The sequence below is a fragment of the Eretmochelys imbricata genome, chromosome 2 (assembly GCF_965152235.1).
Source record: "Eretmochelys imbricata isolate rEreImb1 chromosome 2, rEreImb1.hap1, whole genome shotgun sequence".
Taxonomy (NCBI): Eukaryota; Metazoa; Chordata; order Testudines; family Cheloniidae; genus Eretmochelys; species Eretmochelys imbricata.
In genome coordinates, this window is record NC_135573.1 from 221,785,740 (window position 1) to 221,808,015 (window position 22,276).

Here is a 22,276-nt window from a genome sequence, read left to right on the forward strand (position 1 = left end):
TTCTGGTTGCTGCTTGAGGCTTCTGATCTTCACAGGCCTCCAAAACCCCACACTTTCAGCCTGGTAGCTGTTGGCCTTATATACTAGTTGCTCTCTTAAGGTCAGCTCATCTCAGCTAATCAGCTTCTAGCTTTTCTAGCACCTCCCCATTATGTCATACCTATTTTTAGATACATAGCTCCTCCCCCTGAGACCATCTTGGGTAGAGCACCTCTCCCTGATGCCATCTTGGGTAGAGCTCCTTCCCCTGTGTTGCTGGAGACTTCTGGAATTTTCCACTCTCTAAATTTAAACTATGTCATCCCCATCACCGCCATTTTGTCTGCCATGTTGGATTCTCTAATTTTACACTATAATTAATTTCTACTTATCTAGAGCCTAAATCTTAGAATTACTGCTTTATGCAAATCAAAGTGTCCTGATACTGTCACCACCTTAACTATGTAAATTGAGAGAAGTGAATTTTAACAGTGTTTTTAAACCTCCTCTGAGGTTTTTCTCTGCTGGTCTCTATCAAGGTGCTGCAACGTTTTTCAAAACAGCTAAAAGCAAAATTTCTTGTTACCCTGGAGCCAAGGATAGATGCTTTTTTTTCTCCTTTTAGTTATAAATGAAATAAATAAATGCAGCTTTAATTGCCTCACCTGCACTCTGACCACTAATCCACATCTGCTAAGACTACTTCTAACAAGAGCTGTCAAGCAATTAAAAAAATTAATTGCAATTAATCATGTGATTAAAAAATTAATTATGATTAATCATGCTGTTAAACAATAATACAATACCATTTATTTAAATATTTGTGGATGTTTTCTACCAATTACAACACACAATACAACGTGTACAGTGCTCAGTTTATATTTATTTTTATAACAAATATTTGCACTGTAAAAAAAGAAAAGAAATATTTTTAAATTCCTGCATTGCAAGTGCCGTAGTGGAATCTCTTTATCACGAAAGTTGAATTTACAAATGTAGAATTATGTAAAAAAAAAACCCTGCATTCAAAAATAAAACAATGTAAAACTTTAGAGCCTGCAAGTCCACTCAGTCCTACTTCTTGTTCAGCCAATTGCTCAGAGAAACAAATGTGTGTATGTTTTCTGGAGATAACACTGCTCGCTTCTTGTTTACAGTGTCACCTGAAAGTGAGAACAGACGTTCACATGGCACTGTTGTAGCCAGTGTCACAAGATATTTAAGTGCCAAATGCCCTAAAGATTCATATGTCCTTTCATCCTTCAGCCACCATTTCAGACGACATGCATCATTCTGCTCGATGACAATCCAAAGCAGTGCGGCCCGACGCATGTTCATTTTCACCATCTGAGTCAGATGCCACCAGCAGAAGATTGATTTTCTTTTTTGGTGATTCAGATTCTGTAGTTTTCACATCAGAGTGTTGCTCTTTTAAGACTTCTGAAAGCATGTTCCACATGTAGTCCCTCTCAGATTTTGGAAGGCACCTCAATTTCTCAAACCTTGGGTCAGATGCTGCCTCTATCTTTAGAAATCTCACATTAGTATCTTCTTTGCATTTTGTCAAATCTGCAGTGAAAGTGTTCTTCAAATGAACAATATGTTCTGGGTCACTATTTGAGACTTCTATAACATGAAATATATGGTGGAATGTGGGTAGAACAGAGCAGGAGACATACAGTTCTCCCCCCAAGAGTTCAGTCACAAATTTAATTAATGCATTTTTTTTAACGAGCATCTTCAGCATGGAAGCATGTCCTCTGGAATGGTGGCCAAAGCATGAAGGGGCATATGAATGTTCAGCATATCTGGCATGTAAATACATTGTAATGCTGGCTACAAAAATGCGAACGCCTGTTCTCACTTACAGGTGACACTGTAAATAATAAGCGGGCAGTATTATCTCCCGTAAATGTAAACAAACTTGTTTGTCTTCGCGATTTGCTGAACAAGAAGGAGGACTGAGTGGACTTGTTGGCTCTAAAGTATTACATTAGTTAGTTTTTGAGTGCAGTTATGGAAAAAAAAATCTACTTTGTAAATTACACTTTCATGATAAAGAGATTGCACTACAGCACTTGTATGAGGTGAATTGAAAAATACGATTTCTTTTGTTTATCATCTTTAAAGTGCACATATTAGTAATCAAATCTAATAATATAAAGTGAGCACTGTACACTTTGTATTCTGTGTTGTAATTGAAATCAATATATTTGAAAATGTAGAAAAACATCTAAAAATATTTAATAAATTTCACTTGGTTTTCTGTTGCTTAACAGTGCAATTAAAACTGCGATTAATTTTTTTGAGTTAATTGCGTGAGTTAACTGTGATTAATTGACAGCCCTACTTCTAACATTCAAAACCTCCTCAAATAGCCACTTTAAAAAAAAAAGGCCAAAAAGTGTTTCTCTTTTCTTCCAAAATAAGAAATTTACCTTTATAGTTACACTGGTCTATCTTTACATTTCTGTATTTCAAGTGTCTACATTTTTAGAATTCAGCTTGCTTCACCTTCCTTCTGTTGTGCTACATTTAAACATTTAAACATGGGTAACATAATGAGACTCATATTACTGTGCTTTAGCAATAATCTAGTTCTTTGCTTATGTTGAACTGCTTAGCCTTTTGGCCACTTGGTTTATCCACCTGGAGAAAACTAGGTTATTGCCTCATAGAAGAATGATGCGTGTACAGTTTAAATACCATGACTGTATTCATAGATGTGTACGTACATAATATACAGATGTTTTAAAGATGTTAAATTATTATTTTTAGGATCCTGCCACATCAGACTCAGATTCCACAGCAGCAGACTGCAGGTCAGTACAAAAAAAATGCTGAAAGTTCAGGTGATAATGGGCAGCACTGAGCACCCAATACTTACTCAACCTTTGGCGTGTGGAAACAATTTCGAAATGTTATAAGATGTTGCGAAATTATAGTTCCAGTTTTCATGGAGAAATCACTGGAAACATTTGGCAGGGGACAGCTTGAGAGTAGGCAGAAAGGTTACAGTGCAAGTGGGACTAGTAACACAGATCCAGTGAAGTTAAAACAGAGATCTTCTTACATAGACTAGCCTCTCACCCCAACAGCTAGCCACATCTAATTTCATCTTGCTACTGTCAAGAACAGTGAGTGATAAAACAGCACTTTTGTCTTGCTTTTACCAGATATAAACAATGGAGATTGGGGAATTTCTGGGCAGAACAATTAAATCCAGGGTGTAGATTTCCATTGGCCTTCGTGAATGAACTCCATCTGTCTAGAGCTCAAAAATGTGAGGTATCATCAGCTGCTTGTCTTCGGTTAGCATCTCTGATTTGAGAGAGAAATCTACATTTGTAGAAAAGAGGATAAGAATCATACTAGGAAAATACAGTGGCCAAAATGGGTGGGTTGTTCAGTGTGTATGCTAAGGACAACCAACTCTGAGATTGCTCTTGGGAGGGAAAGTATCCACAACAACGGAAAAAAGAGTTATACATATCATAATGTGTGTGCACCTCTTAGACAAAGGTTTGTCTTATATGTAAGAAACCCTTGTTTGGTGTTTTCATTCAAAATTCTTCTTCTTCATTACTGCTTTCGGGGATTAAAGGAGAATTTCGTATGACAACATTTCAAAGATTTGAGGCAAGTATATAATAGATGTTTATGCCCTTGTGTTTTTTAGTTATCTAAGAATTAAAAACACATGTATAAAATTTGATAATTCTGCACAATATCATTACATGGCTTTAATTATGTTTTCAGATAATTTTAAGAAAGTGGTAGGTGGCACAGTGGTTCTCTGTCCTGAGACTTAGGGTTTAAATTTAGTGAAGTTCATCCCACAGAGAAAAGTGTTGTTTTGGTCAGTTGTAAAAACACCACACAATTCAGCCTTTTAAAAAACAACAACAAAAATTAGTTTCCACTCAAAAGAAACCAAGTTTTAGACAAGGTCAGATTGAAGTGCATGGTTCTAGACAGAAGAAACTTGCACAGCTTTCACTGTTCTTTTTGAGAGCATTTGAAAATGATGTGTCCCCCTTGTTCAATATTTATGTTACTAGCAACTATACAGTGTTGCTATTTCATGGAAACTTAGTGGCAGATATTCTTTCCAGAAACAGATTTGGAACTATGGATGTGCTGGCAAATAGAAGGAATAGAAATAGTTACTGAAGTTGCTATTCTCACTGTGGATGTCAGGTTCAAGGAGTAATTGGACTAACTGAAGCATCCATGGCCTCTGCACCTAGAAGCTGATAGCACTCCTCACTCTACTTGGCAACTTCTGCCCCATAATTTAGATCTCTAGCAATTGAGGGTAAAATTCCTGTGAAACATTAGTAAATTGTTAGTAAATGGGAATGGTGGTGAAAATCCCAGTCTTTGCTCATTTGAGTGGAAACAAAAGAGGATCAGCAGCAGAAGAGGACATTACAATAGGAATGAAATCTGCCATCATGTCCCCTAGCTTATCTGATCAGAAAGATGTTTCATTTTGCAATTCACGTTAGAGGTTGTTGACCAGATGTTATATGTCCCTTCCTTCCCTTTCTCTCAAATAAGAAGTGTTTGTTCTGACATCCCCAAAGTTAGCTCTCACATGACTGTCTATTTGGGCCAGATGTTCTGGTGTGTTCCATCATGTCTCTTTTATGGAAATAGCCACATCAGACTAGCTACACGTTTTCCTATAGCTTCCAAGAATTTGGCAGTTAAAAACCACACAAAGAAACCCAGGAAAACAGGAGTCCCTACACTCACCGGCTCCCAGGAGAATCAGGCTTTGAGAGCGCCCCAGCCTCCCCTACCCTGCTTTTTACCCCTCCTTGCTAGCTTGTGGCTACTTTGGAGAAAGGGATTTAGGGTCTTTTCTTCTCTACTCCCCATCCCTTGCCAGGGACCTTGGGAGGGAGTTGCCATCATAGCTCAGTGCACATGAAACACACACCCCTACCTCAGCAGCAGTGACATAGCCTTTCCTTCCCCCCCACCCCCACAAGCGCACCACAGCTCCCTACCAGGCCAGGCTGCCAGGGGCTCATTTCAGAACTCGTAGGGACCAACTTCTGTGCCCCAGGACAGGACCATGAACAGGTTTCGCATCCCCACCCTTCCTAAACAGCACCCTTGGCTTATGCCACACTCCCTGAGCCCCACCCTTGGCCTATGCCACACTCCTTATCCCTCCCTGCCAGCACACGGCTTCCTGCAGCATTGAGAGGAGCTCCTGAGAGTTTCAGCTAGAGGGCAGAGTGGGACCCAGGTGCCAGCCATGCTCCTGTCAGAGGCTCTGCTCACCACTGCTTCTCTTCCTACTCCTGCTGGCCCCTGGCACCACAAGAAGCTGCTATGGGTTCTGCCAGGTTGAGGTCCTGAGTTTTGGCTGCTCTCTCAGCCATGTGAGATGCGTGTTAAGTACCAGGTTGCTGCACAGATGCGCAGCTTAAAGGGAACATTGACGGGGACCCTATCCATCTGTGTTTGTCCAGCACCTAGCACCACAATCCAATTGGGGCTTCTGGGCTCCCCCATAATATAACTAATACATAATTATTGGTGTATTTTGCATTACTCATGAATACGTTTTCCAGGAATATATTGCCCCCCCCCCTTTTTTTTAAACAAATATGGGGTGAGAGGGTTTGCGATTAGTAAGGCCACAAAGAATTTGCACAGGATGAGTAAAATCAAATCCTTGTCCGTGGTGTGTACATTAATTGTTATATATACACTCAACACAATGCTACCTACAAGATAGGTACACCTCTGCAACTGTGGTTACTTTCCTCTCTAGCAAGGGTGGGCAAACTATTTGGCCTGAGGGCCACATCGGGGTATGGAAATTGTATGGCGAGCCATGAATGCTCACAAAATTGGGGGTAGGAGTGTGGGCTCTGGCTGGGGGTGCAGGCTCTTGGGTGCGGCCAGAAGGAGTTCAGGGTTCAGGAGGGGGCTCTGGGTTGAGGTGTGGGGGGAGCAGGATGGTTCTGGCTGGGGGTGTGGGCTCTGGGTACAAGAGGGGGCTCTGGGCTGGCATCGACTGGTTTGGAGGGAGGGAGATCAGGGCTATGGCAGGGGAGAGGGGAATGGGGAGGGCAGGGGGGCAGGCTCCAGCCACTTCCTGCAAGCAGCTCCCAGAAGCATGCCCCCCCCCCCCGGCTCTGAGGTGCAGCCAGGCGGCATTGCATGTTGCCCTGTCCGCCTGGCTATGCCTCCATGTACTACGTAGGAGCCGGAGTGGGGGTCATTCCAGCTGCTTTCTGGGAGCCATGCGGAGTGGGACAAGCCCTGGACCACACTCCCAGGCGGGAGCTGAGGTCCAGATGGGGCCCATGGGCCCATACTTTGCCCACCCCTGCTCTATAGGCTGGGACAGGCAGCACTCAGCATCACTTTTCACTGCACGTGGGTGAGTTAGCGCATATATCACTTTTTTCATCTCCAGTTCAAGCACCCTTTGGACCAAGCTCATAGTGATGGAAAAAACAACCCCTTCTCTTGCATTGGTCAGTCCCTTTCTTTCCCTTTTCACTCATTTTATTGGATGATAATTGAACCTCCTTCTATGGTCTGGTTGTACAGGGAAAAGTTGCACCCCATGATATAATGGAAGTACTTCCCTGACATTATGGCACATGGCAGTTGCAAGATGTCTTCTAACTGGAAATCTATCACCTGCATTAGCAGAAGAATGGATTTTTAGTATGTTGTTGACTTTGACTAGGACGTAGGAACTTGAACATTTTACCCAGCGTCATTATCAAATTAGCGTAACTATATTCCACTATTTTCAAATGGAATTTTTACACATACAAAACATTTACAGGTCAGGAAAGTTACAGAAATAGTTTCCCTTTTTGATTTGAAGAGTTAAGAAATTGAATTTCTATCAAAAATATAAATAATATTGTAACTGTTCAACAAAATATAAATAACTGAGCACTTGATTTTAAGAGGCCCCGTAGACACCGCTAATTAGTATTTAATGAGAGGGAGGAGAGAATATGGCTAGTAACTGTCCTTTTTGAATACCCACTAAACAAATTTTCCACTGTATGTGTTACCTCATGAGGACTTCTAAAAGTATGACAACTAGACTAATATTCGCCGACACTGATGTTGTACTTTCAACAAAGGGTGGAATTGTGCCAAGATAAAAACAAGTGCGGAGAGATAAAAACTAGGGCTGTCAAGTGATTAAAAAAATTAATCGCTATTAATCACACTGTTAAACAATAATAGAATACCATTTATTTAAATATTTGTGGATGTTTTCCACATTTTCAAATATATTGAATTCAATTTCAACACAGAATACAAAGTGTACAGTGCTCACTTTATATTTATTTTTATTATAAATATTTGCACTGTAAAAATAGTATTTTTAAATTCACTTAATACAAGTACTGTAGTGCAATTTCTTTGACATGAAAGTTGAACTTACAAATGTAGAATTATGCACAAAAATAACTGCATTCAAAAATACAAATAATGTCAAACTTTAGAGCCTGCAAGTCTACTCAGTCCTACTTCTTGTTCAGGCAATTGCTCAGACAAACAAGTTTGTTTATATGTTTAGGAGACAATGCTGCCCACTGCTTGTTTACAATATCACCTGAAAATGAGAACAGGCATTCTCATGGCACTGTTTTAGCCGGCGTTGCAAGATATTTATGTGCCAGATGCGCTAAAGATTCATATGGCCCTTCATGCTTCAACCACCATTCCAGAGGACATGCGTACATGCTGATGATGGATTCTGCTCAATAACAATCCAAAGCAATGCAGACTGACTTATGTTCATTTTCATCATCTGAGTCAGATGCCACCAGCAGAAAGTTGATTTTCTTTTTTGGTGGTTCGGGTTCTGTAATTTCTGCATTGGAGTGTTGCTCTTTATAAGACTTCTGAAAGCATGCTCCACACCTCGTCCCTCTCAGATTTTGGAAGGCACTTCAAATTCTTAAACCTTGGGTCAAGTGCTCTAGCTATCTTTAGAAATCTCACATTAGTATCTTTTTTGCATTTTGTCAAATCTGCAATGAGTGTGTTCTTAAAATGAACAACATGCTGGGTCATCATATGAAACTGCTATAACATGAAATATATGACAGAATGCAGGTAAAACACATAGCAGGAAACATAGAAGGAGTTCCCCCAAGGAGTTCAGTCACAAATCTAATTAATGCATGATTTATTTAATGAGCGTCATCAGTATGGAGGCATGCCCTCCAGAATGGTGGCCAAAGCATGAAGGGGCATACGAATGTTTAGCATATCTGGCATATAAATACCTTGCAATGCCGGCTACAGAAGTGCCGTGCGAAAGCCTTTTCTCGCTTTCAGGTGACATTGTGAATAAGAAGCGGGCAGCATTACCTCTCGTCAATGTAAACAAACTTGTTTGTCTTATCGATTGGCTGAACAAGAAGTAGGACTGAGTGAACTTGTAGGCTTTGAAGTTTTACATTGTTTTGTTTTTGAGTGCAGTTATGGAACAAAAAAAATCTGCATTTGTAAGTTGCACTTTCACAATAAAGAGATTGCACTACAGTACTTGCATGAGGTGAACTGAAAAATACTACTTTTATCATTTTTACAGTGCAAATATTTGTAATAAAAATAAAGTGAGCACTGTGCACTCCGTATTCTGTGTTGTAAATGAAATCAATATATTTGAAAATGTAGAAAAACATCCAATATATTTAATAAATTTCAATTGGTATTCTGTTGTTTAACAGTGTGATTAAAACGAGTTTAATTTTTAATCGAGTTTAATTTTTTTAATTGTGATTAATTTTTTTGAGTTAATCGCGTGAGTTAACTGCGATTAATCAGCAGCCGTAATTAAACCAAAACGTAGTAAGTCAAAACACTCAGCTAATATATGTGTTGTACTGCTGGGAATTGCAAATAAATTACCAGATGAAGAAGTACATCCCCTGTTAACTATTCCCTTTTATTCCTTAGCCAGCTGGCAAAATCCATGCTACCTACCTTGGGCTGTTGGTTTAACAAAATTATCAGATATTCTTGTAATACAGAAATTGTCTTAAACATAAAGATATGCAGGAATTCCCAATTTGAGTTGTACACTCTCCTCTAGTCAGGCCTCCATTAGTTCTTTAGTAACAAAAAACTGGTTGGAAAACCGTTCCCAGAGAGTAGTTCACAGTCATGCTGGAATGGCATAACAAGTGGAGTTCCGGAGGGATCAGTTCTGGGTCCAGTTCTGTTCAGTATCTTCATCAATGATTTAGATAATGGCATAGAGAGTACACTTATAAAGTTTCAGAGTAACAGCCGTGTTAGTCTGTATTTGCAAAAAGAAAAGGAGTACTTGTGGCACCTTAGAGACTAACCAATTTATTTGAGCATGAGCTTTCGTGAGCTACAGCTCACTTCATCAGATGCATACCGTGGAAACTGCAGCAGACTTTATATATACACAGAGAATATGAAACAATACCTCCTCCCACCCCACTGTCCTGCTGGTAATAGCTTATCTAAAGTAATCGTCAGGTTAGGCCATTTCCAGCACAAATCCAGGTTTTCTCACCCTCCACCCCCCCACACAAATTCACTCTCCTGCTGGTGATAGCCCATCCAAAGTGACAACTCTTTACACAATGTGCATGATAATGAAGTTAGGCCATTTCCTGCACAAATCCAGGTTCTCTCACTCCCTCACCCCCCTCCAACCCCTCAGACAGAGACAAACACCTACAAGATCTCTGTCAAGCTTTCTTACAACTACAGGATTGTCTGGCTATGTAGACTCCCTCCTCAGGCCCTACGCTACCAGCACTCCCAGCTACCTTCGAGACACCACTGACTTCCTGAGGAAACTTCAATCCATCGGTGATCTTCCTGATAACACCATCCTGGCCACTATGGATGTAGAAGCCCTCTACACCAACATTCCACACAAAGATGGACTACAAGCCGTCAGGAACACTATCCCCGATAATGTCACGGCTAACCTGGTGGCTGAACTTTGTGACTTTGTCCTTACCCATAACTATTTCACATTTGGGGACAATGTATACCTTCAGATCAGCGGCACTGCTATGGGTACCCGCATGGCCCCACAGTATGCCAACATTTTTATGGCTGATTTAGAACAACGCTTCCTCAGCTCTCGTCCCCTAAAGCCCCTACTCTACTTGCGCTATATTGATGACATCTTCATCATCTGGACCCATGGAAAAGAAGCCCTTGAGGAATTCCACCATGATTTCAACAATTTCCATCCCACCATCAACCTCAGCCTGGTCCAGTCCACACAAGAGATCCACTTCCTGGACACTACAGTGCTAATAAACAATGGTCACATAAACACCACCCTATACCGGAAACCTACTGACCGCTATTCCTACCTGCATGCCTCCAGCTTTCACCCTGACCACACCACACGATCCATCGTCTACAGCCAAGCTCTGCGATACAACCGCATTTGCTCCAACCCCTCAGACAGAGACAAACACCTACAAGATCTCTGTCAAGCTTTCTTACAACTACAATACCCACCTGCGGAAGTAAAGAAACAGATTGATAGAGCCAGAAGAGTTCCCAGAAGTTACCTACTACAGGACAGGCCTAACAAAGAAAATAACAGAATGCCACTAGCCGTCACCTTCAGCCCCCAACTAAAACCCCTCCAACACATTATTAAGGATCTACAACCTATCCTAAAGGATGACCCAACACTCTCACAAATCTTGGGAGACAGGCCAGTCCTTGCCTACAGACAGCCCCGCAACCTGAAGCAAATACTCACCAACAACCACATACCACACAACAGAACCACTAACCCAGGAACTTATCCTTGCAACAAAGCCCGTTGCCAATTGTGCCCACATATCTATTCAGGGGACACCATCACAGGGCCTAATAACATCAGCCACACTATCAGAGGCTCGTTCACCTGCACATCCACCAATGTGATTTATGCCATCATGTGCCAGCAATGCCCCTCTGCCATGTACATTGGTCAAACTGGACAGTCTCTACGTAAAAGAATAAATGGACACAAATCAGATGTCAAGAATTATAACATTCATAAACCAGTCGGAGAACACTTCAATCTCTCTGGTCACGCAATCACAGACATGAAGGTCGCTATCTTAAAACAAAAAAACTTCAAATCCAGACTCCAGCGAGAAACTGCTGAATTGGAATTCATTTGCAAATTGGATACTATTAATTTAGGCTTAAATAGAGACTGGGAGTGGCTAAGTCATTATGCAAGGTAGCCTATTTCCTCTTGTTTTTTCCTCCCCCCCCCCCCCCCCAGATGTTCTGGTTTAACTTGGATTTAAACTTGGAGAGTGGTCAGTTTGGACGAGCTATTACCAGCAGGAGAGTGAGTCTGTGTGTGTATGGGGGTGGGTTTTTGGAGGGGGGTGAGGGAGTGAGAGAACCTGGATTTGTGCAGGAAATGGCCTAACTTCATTATCATGCACATTGTGTAAAGAGTTGTCACTTTGGATGGGCTATCACCAGCAGGAGAGTGAATTTGTGTGGGGGGGTGGAGGGTGAGAAAACCTGGATTTGTGCTGGAAATGGCCTAACCTGACGATTACTTTAGATAAGCTATTACCAGCAGGACAGTGGGGTGGGAGGAGGTATTGTTTCATATTCTCTGTGTATATATAAAGTCTGCTGCAGTTTCCACGGTATGCATCTGATGAAGTGAGCTGTAGCTCACGAAAGCTCATGCTCAAATAAATTGGTTAGTCTCTAAGGTGCCACAAGTACTCCTTTTCTTTTTGCTTATAAAGTTTGCGGATGATACCAAGCTGGGAGGCGTTGCAAGTGCTTTGGAGGATAGGATTATAATTCAAAATGATCTGGACAAACTGGAGAAATGGTCTGAAGTAAATAGGATGAAATTCAATAAGGACAAATGCAAAGTAGTCCAGTTAGGAAGGAACAATCAGTTGCACACATACAAAATGGGAAATGACTGTCTAGGAAGGAGTACTGCGGAAAAGGTAGTACTGGGGGTCATATTAGACCGCAAGCTAAATATGAGTTAACAGTGTAACACCGTTGCAAAAAAAGCGATCATCATTCTGGGATGTATTAGCAGGAAAAGTAAGCAAGACATGAGAAGTAATTCTTCCGCTCTACTCCGCGCTAATTAGGCCTCAACTGGAGTATTGTGTCCAGTTCTGGGTGCCACATTTCAGGAAAGATGTGGACAAATTGGAGAAAGTCCAGAGAAGAGCAACAAAAATTATTAAAGGTCTAAAAAGCATGACCTATGAGGGATGATTGAAAAAAATTGGGTTTGTTTAGTCTGGAAAAGAGAAGACTGAAAGGGGACATGATAATAGTTTAAGTACATAAAAGGTTGTTACAAGAAGGAGGGAGAAAAATTGTTATTCTTAACCTCTGAGGATAGGACAAAAAGCAATGGGCTTAAATTGCAGCAAGGAAGGTTTAGGTTAGACATTAGGAAAAACTTTTTGTCAGGGTGGGTAAGTGCTGGAATAAATTGCCTAGGGAGGTTGTGGAATCTCCATCATTGGAGATTTTTAAAAGCAGGTTAGACAAACACCTGTCAGGGATGGTCTAGATACTTAGTCCTGCCATGAGTGCAGGGGACTGGACTAGATGATGTCTCGAGGTCCCTTCTACTCCTATGATTCTATAATTCTAGAGGGATAGATTCCCAGTCACATTGATTCTTCCCTTCCCCTCTACCCAAAAATTCTTTGGTCTAGGACAGGGGTGGCCAACCTGAGCCTGAGAAGGAGCCAGAATTTACCAATGTACATTGCCAAAGAGCCACAGTAATATGTCAGTAGTTCCCCATCCGCTCCCCCCCCCAACCCTGTGCCTCCCGCCAGACGGCAGCCCTGCCGATCAGCACCTCCCATTCCCTCCCCGCACCTCCCAATCAGCTGTTTTGTGATGTGCAGGAGGCTCGGGGGGACGGAGGGGTGGAGCGAGGGCACGGGCTCAGGGAGGGCGTGGGACGGGGTGGAGTGGGGACAGGGCTTGAGCAGTGAGCACCCCCCGGCACATTGGAAAGTTGGCGCCTCTAGCTCCAGCCCCAGAGTCGGTGCCTGTACAAGGAGCTGCATTTCAACCTCTGAAGAGCAGCATGGGGCTCTGGAGCCACAGGTTGGCCACCCCTGGTCTAGGAGATGGAAAGTATCTTCAAAGTGAGTGGATTAAATTACTCTCCGTGGATTTCAGATAGTGTGATCATCCTTACATCAAAAGCGTGTTGTTATTCACATCTACCATACTTGCTTACTCCAAACAAGCTAAAAGTTATTCAGGCTTGTCTAAATACAGGAATTCTAAACAGGAAAACATGTTTGAATTTGGATTCGGGTTTGGAAGAATCTGAAAAAAAAAGTCTGAAGTTGGCATTCATTACATCAAACGTGGAAGGTTGGGTGGCCATGGACTTGAGTTGCTGACAGTTCTAATGCATACTTTGAGTTCTGGAGGCATAGGGAAAGGATATGTAATTCCTATTTATAATGGTGAAAATATAGTTCTGTATTCTCAAATGAGCTGTAACCATTAATGGATTATATACATTCTTATTTATTTACAGGTAAATGGTATCCCTGAAGAAAGAAAATTGACAGAAGCAATGAATTTGTAATCAAATAATGCAGTAATCATGTCTTATTTCCTTATTTGTGCAAATAATGCATGCGCTTTTCTGGAGTACAGTGTGCATGCCTACAGTATTAAGTTCTTCAGTGCCAGATTGTACAATCATTCCCATTTAACCAGTGTATCGTATCTTTTTTGTACTTTGGACATTTTTGACAATTTGTAAAACACTGATAACTTTTTATATTTGTTACATTAAGAAAACTATCTTTAAAATAAACATATTAATAAATATCAAACGTTGCACTATTTTTATGATCAACTGAGAATTCTAAGGAAAAAGTGAGTTCTTTCAAAGTAACAGCCAGATTCAAAGATTTTTAGACTCATTTCTATAGAAATATTTGTTTAAATGTTTGATTTAGAGGGAATCAATCTAGGAAATAGTGGAAAAATTAGCTCAAAAATTATGGATCTCTGCTAAGCCAGAAGGTCTGTAGCATTACCATTTGGGGAAGATGCGCTGACATTTTGTTGGTAGGATGGCACACTTGCCTTACCAGCATCACATCTTTGCAAATCAGAAATATAATAATTTCTGACATTTCTAAAGCACTTCCCACATGTAATGCATTATTCCTTCTCACTTTCCTACTTGAGCAGTACTGAAGTTTGTGGGATATATTGAGGCTTTATTAAATGTAAAAGTAGCATTTTTATTATTTAGACACTCAGATACTCTAGTGAAAAGCACGATTATAAAAACCTAGATAACTGTTTTTAAAGGGGCTAAAAATATTAAAAAATTGGTTTCCTACTACTCCACAATACTTTGTTATCATTGTCAAGTTTGTCCGTACACAGGCTTTGCAGGACAAAAGTATTCAACAATCCGGCCATCCACTAATCCATGCATTTTAGAAGAACATAGATAATAGATCACAGCACGCAGAAATCCATTTCTTTAAACAAACAATGTTTAGTCCATGTTGTGCCAAAATTTAAGTATTTTTCTCTTGTATGTATGTATGTTTTTTAACACAAATTGATCATTTTGGTGATGTATTTTCTAATGTAACAATGTAGTTTAAGGCCTAAATGGCTGTATTATATATTCAGTGTGCAGTCTTTTAAAAATAATTTTTTAAAAAAAATCTTAAAATTGACAGAATACCAATACACAATACAACTCAGAGTAACTCAGTTTCTCAAATAATATTTCTGGTAATTAGTATTTCTCTCTAATACTTATTTGCTTTACCTGGTAAAATGTAATGACTTAGAGGCATTCATCCATGCAACAAGGTACTTTTAAAAATCTATGGGTTTGTTAAAAGGATGTAAATTTATGTCTCCGTGCATATAAATATATATTTATCAGAATATCTTCCTAATCTCCTAGGTAACATTTTCCTGAATATTTTATTAATTTCTATGACATTTCTATAGTCTCCATTCAAATATGGTTGACACAAACCTTCAGAACTCCTGCAGTCATCTGGCAAAGGGGTCATCGTAGTGGATCCCCATTGAATTGGCAGGATCATGACGCTGGGGCTGATATTCTGCTTTTAACTCATATTTGTGCTTTGTTTTTCCAGGATCTGTATTTTTGTTTTGCTGTTACACTAGTTAAGGCTACATTTCAACTTTAATAGGACACTTTGAACTTGAGGTACAAAACTGTACATGCTTTAAAATTACTATCATCTGATGGCCAATGTCTTTTGGATTCTGAGCATCTGTATTTCTTTAGTCTATAAGTACAAATTTTAAATAGCCTCCTGAGCTGGTGTGACATATCCAAAACCCAGTGTATTAGTGGCATCTACCGATTTGTGAGAAAGTTGTAACAAGGCCTGCAAACTCAAACTGGTGAGCTCTGGATGGCAGCAAGAGTCTTTTCCTTACAATAGAAGTGTGTTCTCTAAAGCAGTGGCTCTCAACCTTTCCAGACTATTGTACCCCTTTTGGGAGTTTGATTTGTCTTGCATACTCCGAACTTTCACCTCACTTAAAAACAACTTGCTTACAAAATCAGACAAAAGATACAAGTGTCACAGCACACTATTACTGACAAATTGCTTACTTTCTTATTTTTACCATATAATTATAAAATAAATCAATTGGAATATAAATATTGTACTTACATTTCAGTGTACAGTATATAGAGCAGTATAACAAGTCATTGTCTGTATGAAATTTTAGTTTGTACTGACTTCGCTAGTGCTTTTTATGTAGCCTGTTGTAAAAAAAAATAGGCAAATATCTAGATCAGGGATTCTCAACTTTTTTCTTTCTGAGGTCCCTCCAACATGATATAAAAACTCCACAGCCCACCTGTGCCACAACTGGCTTTCTGCATATAAAAGCGAGGGCCAAAGTTAGCAGGTAGCAAGCAGGGCAATTGCCTGGGGCCCCATGCCACAGGGGCCCCCATAAAGCTATGTTGCTCAGGCTTTGGTTTCAGCCCCAGGTGGAAGGGCTCAGGGCCACAGGCTTCAGCCCAATGCAGGGGGTCTTCGGTTTTCTGCCCGGGGCCCCAGCTAGTCTAACGCTGGCCCTGCTCGGAGGACCCCCTAAAACCTGCTCACAGTCCTCCAGGGGGCCACAGAACTCTGGTTAAAAACTCTAGGTGAGTTGCTGTGCCCCTGGGAAGACCTCTGCGTATGCTTAGCAGTACATGTACCCCTGGTTGAGAACCACGGCTCTGTAGAACAAGATGACCAAATGCCACATCCACAAGCATCAATAATATTTCAACTACTAATACTTGGGAAATAAATGATTAAGAATCATGTGATGAAGCAGAGAAACTGCCTGCCAGCACACCAGGGATTAAAGAGAACCTTTGTGCCCAGCTAGCCCTGCCCCGGTATACCTGCAGCCAATTCCAGGCCTGGAGCGGGGAGAACAGGAAGGAACCTGGCTGAGTTTGGGGCTGACTGGTGAAGAGGCAGGAGCCAGCTGCCTCCCTACCTGAGAAGAAAGGTCACAAGCCTGCCAACCAAGGTGGCCACCTGGGCATAAGCACTGTCTCTCCAGCCAAGGGAGACTGCAATGGAGACCTAAGAGCTTCTGACACCTGAGGTAACTGAGTGAAGCCCAGAGACATTTTGGGGCTCGGCCTCACTAACTTGCAGCTGCCCTGCCTGAAGGAGCCTGGGAGCGCAGCAGAGCACAGCCCAACATCCACAAGGGGCGCTATGGAAGGTGAGCCACCCAGTGAACTGGACAAGAGGGGCCACGCCCCAAACTGAAGAGACACTGGCAGGAAGTAGCCCAGGACAGTGGATTTAGACTCCAGGCCTCCTGGCCTTCCAAGCCCCCTGTTACAAACCATTTTACAAATTTCTTCAACTGAGGCTTCCCCTTCTGCTACCTCAGAAATAACCACAACATGAGTTGACAGACTAGCTCTGACATTCACGGATAGAGGCTGAAGAGAAAAAAGTACAATTCAATGCTTTTTATTGCTCTATAAAATAGTTCAGGAAAAGGAGCTGGGTAATAATAAATTAAGGTTGCTTATTTGTAACCAGCGTTCTTCAGGATGACTATATTCATGCTTAGGGGTATTGCACTGCCTGCTGGCGTCAAACAATAGAACCGTCTCCAAGCAGTGCCCACTAGAGTGCACGTGGATCCCCTCCTAATCCTCTCCTCAGCGTTTCCACACATTCAGAGGATGAGGCTACATAAGGGGGTGCTGCACTCTCTACTGCCTCAGTTCGTTCCAATACTAACCCAGAGGCCATAATAGGACTTTGAGAAAGAGGGTAAGGTGGGTGGGAAGTCTGAATATGCAGAGTCATTTTGAAGAACAGCTCCAGGTACAGTAACCAATCTTATTCAGTTCTTTGAGTGGTTCTGGGTAGTCCCACTTATAGCTAGTTTGACAAGCAGTGCTGAAAACCCAGGAGGTGGGAACAGAGTCCTAATTAAATAACGATTGAAGCACTGCTCTGCCAAATGTGGCATCCACTCGTGAAGCTCGATCCAGAGTGTAACATTTAGTGAATATGTGCTCTCACTTCCAAGTAGCAGCTTTGCACGTTTTCCTAATAGGAACATGTTTACGGCAAGTGCAAGATGCTGCTACAGTACTAGTAGAATGATACCATACAACAGAACACATGGGAATTTCTCCTTTGTTTAAACCACCTGGAAATAATCTGAGCAGACTCGCCCACTGACCCCTAGTTTTCTTAGCATGAGAAACAATCCACATGATCTCCTAAACTTTGAGTTCTATTTAAATAATATATAAGAACCCTTCTAGCAGCTAAACCATGTAACACAGACTCTCCTTTTTAGTATGAGGTTTTGGGGGGGGAGGGGGAAGAAACCCTAGTAAATTCAAGAAACAGACCTAGAAATACTTTTTAGTAGACTGTTTTCTAGAAGTCTGCAGTATATTCTGTACCAATAAGGAACATGAGTGTTTAAGACTAGTCAAAGTCCAATAGCCCAAGCAGTCAGATGAAGAAACCGATGATCTGGATAAAGAATGCTTCCTTGTTGCTGTGACAAGAGATTTGGATAGAGAGGAAGATGCATGTAAAAACCATTTGATAGCTGAAGCAGGTCCATATACTGCTGCTGTTTCAGCCCAACTGGGGCAATCAATATAATTTTTGGTTTGTCCTGACTAATCTTTTTAATCACTTTCTGAATTAATGGAAAAGGGGAGGAAGCATACATACAGCTCCTTCCCCAGTGCACAAGGAAGGTGTCTGAGATGGACTGACTATCCCTGCTCGCTCTTGAAGAGAAGAGACGCTTTTTGTTGAACCTTACAGCAAACAGGTCTACATTGGGCCGACCCCAACTGGAAAGGTCTTGTGCTACTTGATCCTTCAGGGACCACTTGTGCACCTGAGAACAGTCCCTACTGAGACAATCTGCAAGCATGTTGCTCTCCCCTGCCAAATGCTGGGCCACTGGATAGATCTCATGAAGAATGCACCAGTTCCATAATCTGACTGTTTTGGCACATGCATGGAAAGAATGAGGACCCTCGTGTTTGTTCACATAATACATAGTTGTACTGTCCATTGCTACCTGAACAACCTTCCCTTTTGTGTGAGGAAGTAAAGAGCTGAGGGCCAAACGAATGGCTTTTAATTCCAATTTAATTTACATGCAAGCTCTTTTCTTGAAAAGCCCAGTGACCCCAGAGTGTAAACCAACTTAAATGGGCTCCCCCATCCACTATTGGCTGCACCTGACATTATTGTGAGCGATGGCGAGGGGGATTGAAGAGGATGTCTCTGAGAACATTGGATCTGTCCGTCCACTGCTATAGTGAATTTAGAACATCTTGTGGCATGGTGACAAATGTTTGAAGACTATCCTGAATGGGTGTTTAGACTTGAGACATCCAATGCTGCATCAGTCTCACTCTGAGACAAGCAAAGGAAGGAGTTCTGTAAGTGAGAGCTGCCATCAAATCCATGAAACCCAGGAAGACGTTCACTTTATAGAATTGGCAGGTTCGAATTGGCAAAACCACTTGCTCAATTTTTAGAAACCTGTTCTCTGGACGAAAAGCTTTCCATGCTACTGAGTCCAATTGAGAACCTATAAATTTTTTTTGAGTTGGACCAATATTTGTTGTTGTTTTTTTGACATTGAGAAGCAGACCCAGATCCAAAAAGCGGGAGATTGTAAACATGATCTGTAGTAACAGATCCTTGGGTTCAGCAGCTTTTAGCAACCAATTGTCCAAATATGGGTACGCAAAAATACCGCGTTTTCTTATATGTGCTGTTACCACAGAAAGGCACTTTGAAAAGACTCTTGGTGCTGTGGACAGTGCAAATGGGAGTACTTGGTACTGGAAATGGCATCCCACCACCATTAAATACGGATATTTTCTACGACTGTGTCAGACAGAGATATGAAAATAAGTATCCTTTAAATAGAGAGTGGAGAACTAATCCATAACTGTAAGCATGGGAGTTACGGAGACCAGAGTTAATATATGTTCAGATGTTCCAGTTTTGTATCTGTTCAATTTTCTTATATTTAAAACATCTTTTTTTTACGGTACCAGGAAGTATCTTAAATAGAACACCTGACCCCACAGAAGTTTTGGTACTTCCTTGACAGCTCCTATCTGGAGCAGCTTGTGTTATTCTGTATGTAGAATAACCTCATGGAGAAGGTTCCCTGAAAAGAGGAGGGGAATTGAACTGAATAGTGTAGCCTCTCTATTAATTCTAGTACCCGTAAGTCCAATGTAATCAGCCTCCATCTGTCAATGAATTGCCTGTCCCCAAATAAAAGGATGGATGAATTTTTCTTGATTGGTCCACAACTCTTGATCATCAGATCAGATCTGAGGCCTGGTGTTCAAGGACGATGAAGAAGGGGAAGCAGATCTGTTCAACTTAGATCTGGATCTGAAAGACCTCTTTTTATGCTGGGTCTGGAATGAAGATGGAGGTTGCTGTTGCTGATGTCTCTGATTTGAGGAAAAAATAAGCAGATGACTGAGGGTAATATTGCCTCTGATATCAAAAAGGAGTAGAAGATTTCTTTCTGATCCAGGGATAATGATAAAGAGAAGGAGCAATGGATCTAGTTTCCTTTAATTTTTCCAACAATGTATCAGTCTTATTGTTGAAAAGACTTTCCCTTCAATGGGGAGATCTTCCACCTTGATTCTAGTGTCAACAGCCAAAGTGTGTCCCCGCTGAAGAGAGCGTGTCATAAGGCCAACACCTCAAACCATCTATGTTGTCTTATAGTTGTTGGCCAGTTGGAAGACTATGTTGGTAATAGTGAGATTGAACTTGGCTCACTGGGAAAGAAGTAGTTGGCTGTTGGAGTTTGACTGTCCAGTGTTGTGGTGGCCTAGCATCCTGCTCCATGTGTTAGAGTCGGCTCTCACACGATCACTGAAGTCTCCCAGGACAGTAAGTTTTTCCTGGTATGGCACCTGTTTAATGGCCTTGCTGAGGTCTTCATAAAAAGCTTCCTTGACCTCATCTCTACGAGTCATTGTCAGCACATAGGCACTGATAACAGCGGCGTACTCTAGACAAGTTTATGAGGAGCAGTATAAGTCGGTCATGGATTCCCTTGGAGAGCGAGTCAAGCTTGTGGGCAATGTCAGACCATATGGTGAAACCTATTCCTGACTGTTTTGGCTTGTCCTTGTCATTCCAGTAGTATATGTAGCCTGCTCTCATGTCCTCAGGGTGGGATTCATCAGCAAGTCCGGTTTCAATAGGAGAATGATGTATTATATCTCTTCAGTGTTTTGGCAATAAAGGCTATTCTTTGTTCTGGTCTTTGGTCATTATCAAAAAAAGTTCTGACATTCCATGACCCAAATGTCAATCTGTGAATCTTTGTTTTATTTTTGTCTGCTAAGTTGGGTGACCAGCCAGGAGCAGTAGCCTGATAGATATGGAAAGGGTAGATTGTGCTTAAGGTTCTTTTTCAGTCCCCTTTTCCCTGGATTGGGGAGAACAGCGCTGTGCCTAAAAAGGCCTGCTTCTGTCACCTCAGGAGGATATTAGCTCCAAGTTCTGTATCTGCCATTCTGCAGTGAACAAACTTCACCCTAAGGCCGCCTTGTATACAGTTGTGACTAAGGACTGCCAGTGGCATCCTCTGCCTGTCCCAGTCACCACTTCCCTATCACCCCAGGACTCTGGTAAGTTGATTGGGTTGAATGAGTTGATGGCTGAACAATGTACTCTTTTTCCAATAACATGGAGCACTGACGGTCAATGGACTTGTAGCTGCATTTGGGCTTCTATGACAAATTTTCAATACATAAAGTGTCAACACAACTGTTATATGGCACAGATTTAATGACTCAAAATTTCTAATTTCCAATTAGATATGAAACTAAATTGAAAAACATTAATAATAGATCTTGTGAAATTAGTTTTTGTTTCTATAACGAAAGTTTCTTTTTTCTATTGATCGTTGAATATTATCAGTTCAACTGAAATAAAAAAATACATTTAGATATAGGAACAAGAAAGCACTGATTATACATAATAGCACTGAGAAATGTAAGTGAATTTCCAAGATTATTACATATCTGTTGTCAGTTGAAGATCACAAATGACAAGTCTATAAAAAAAATGAGCTTTATATAATCTGAAATGGGTCTGGTGATGTTAATGGTTTGGTATCAGCACACCTCTTCACTGTCCTTTTTGTAAAAAGCAACATTGATTTTAGACAAGTTTATTCCATCTCACGTGAACCCGATATTTCATTATTTACATATTACAGATAATTAGAAATATGGACTCAAAACTGTAGCTAAATAAAAATAATTATATTAAATTATATAAATTGAACACCACATTGGGGATAGTTAAAAGTGTTAGCATGTAAATTCACAGCCCTATTTTGACCATATGATTAAGATCCAAGGGGGAAGAACTGAAACTCCATTGTATGATTACAATAAGATTGAAGTGCACCAACTTAAATGAACAGAAGGTTTTCAGGGTTTTCTTTTTTAGATATATGAAACATCAGTTTTTGCAATAAATACACTAGATAAATACTTAATTTACCTACAGGATTTTGGTTGCTGTTTTTATTGGGTCATGATGCCTACATAGATTCCAATGCTATGGTAATTGCTATAGTCAACAATGGATCTCAAAGAAGGTAATGATGCCTCATGTCATAGGTTCAAAGAAACTGAGCTGATCCTGTTGGGTTTTTTTTTTTT

The 22,276-nt window shown here is 41.0% G+C and overlaps 1 protein-coding gene across 3 annotated transcripts in view; it reads left to right on the plus strand.

Moving 5' to 3' along the window:
- SGCE (sarcoglycan epsilon) overlaps window positions 1-13,838 on the plus strand; it is a 56,668-nt gene extending 42,830 nt beyond the window's left edge. For 2 of the 3 annotated variants that reach the window (XM_077809399.1, XM_077809397.1), the window contains exons 9-10: window positions 2,758-2,801; window positions 6,425-6,466. In XM_077809399.1, coding sequence (XP_077665525.1) covers window positions 2,758-2,801; window positions 6,425-6,453 — 73 coding nt within the window. In that variant the 3' untranslated portion in view covers window positions 6,454-6,466. Of the gene's footprint in view, window positions 1-2,757; window positions 2,802-6,424; window positions 6,467-13,558 lie in introns of those variants that run through there. The other variant, XM_077809398.1, reaches the window with a different exon arrangement.
- Window positions 13,839-22,276: the final 8,438 nt, after the last annotated feature.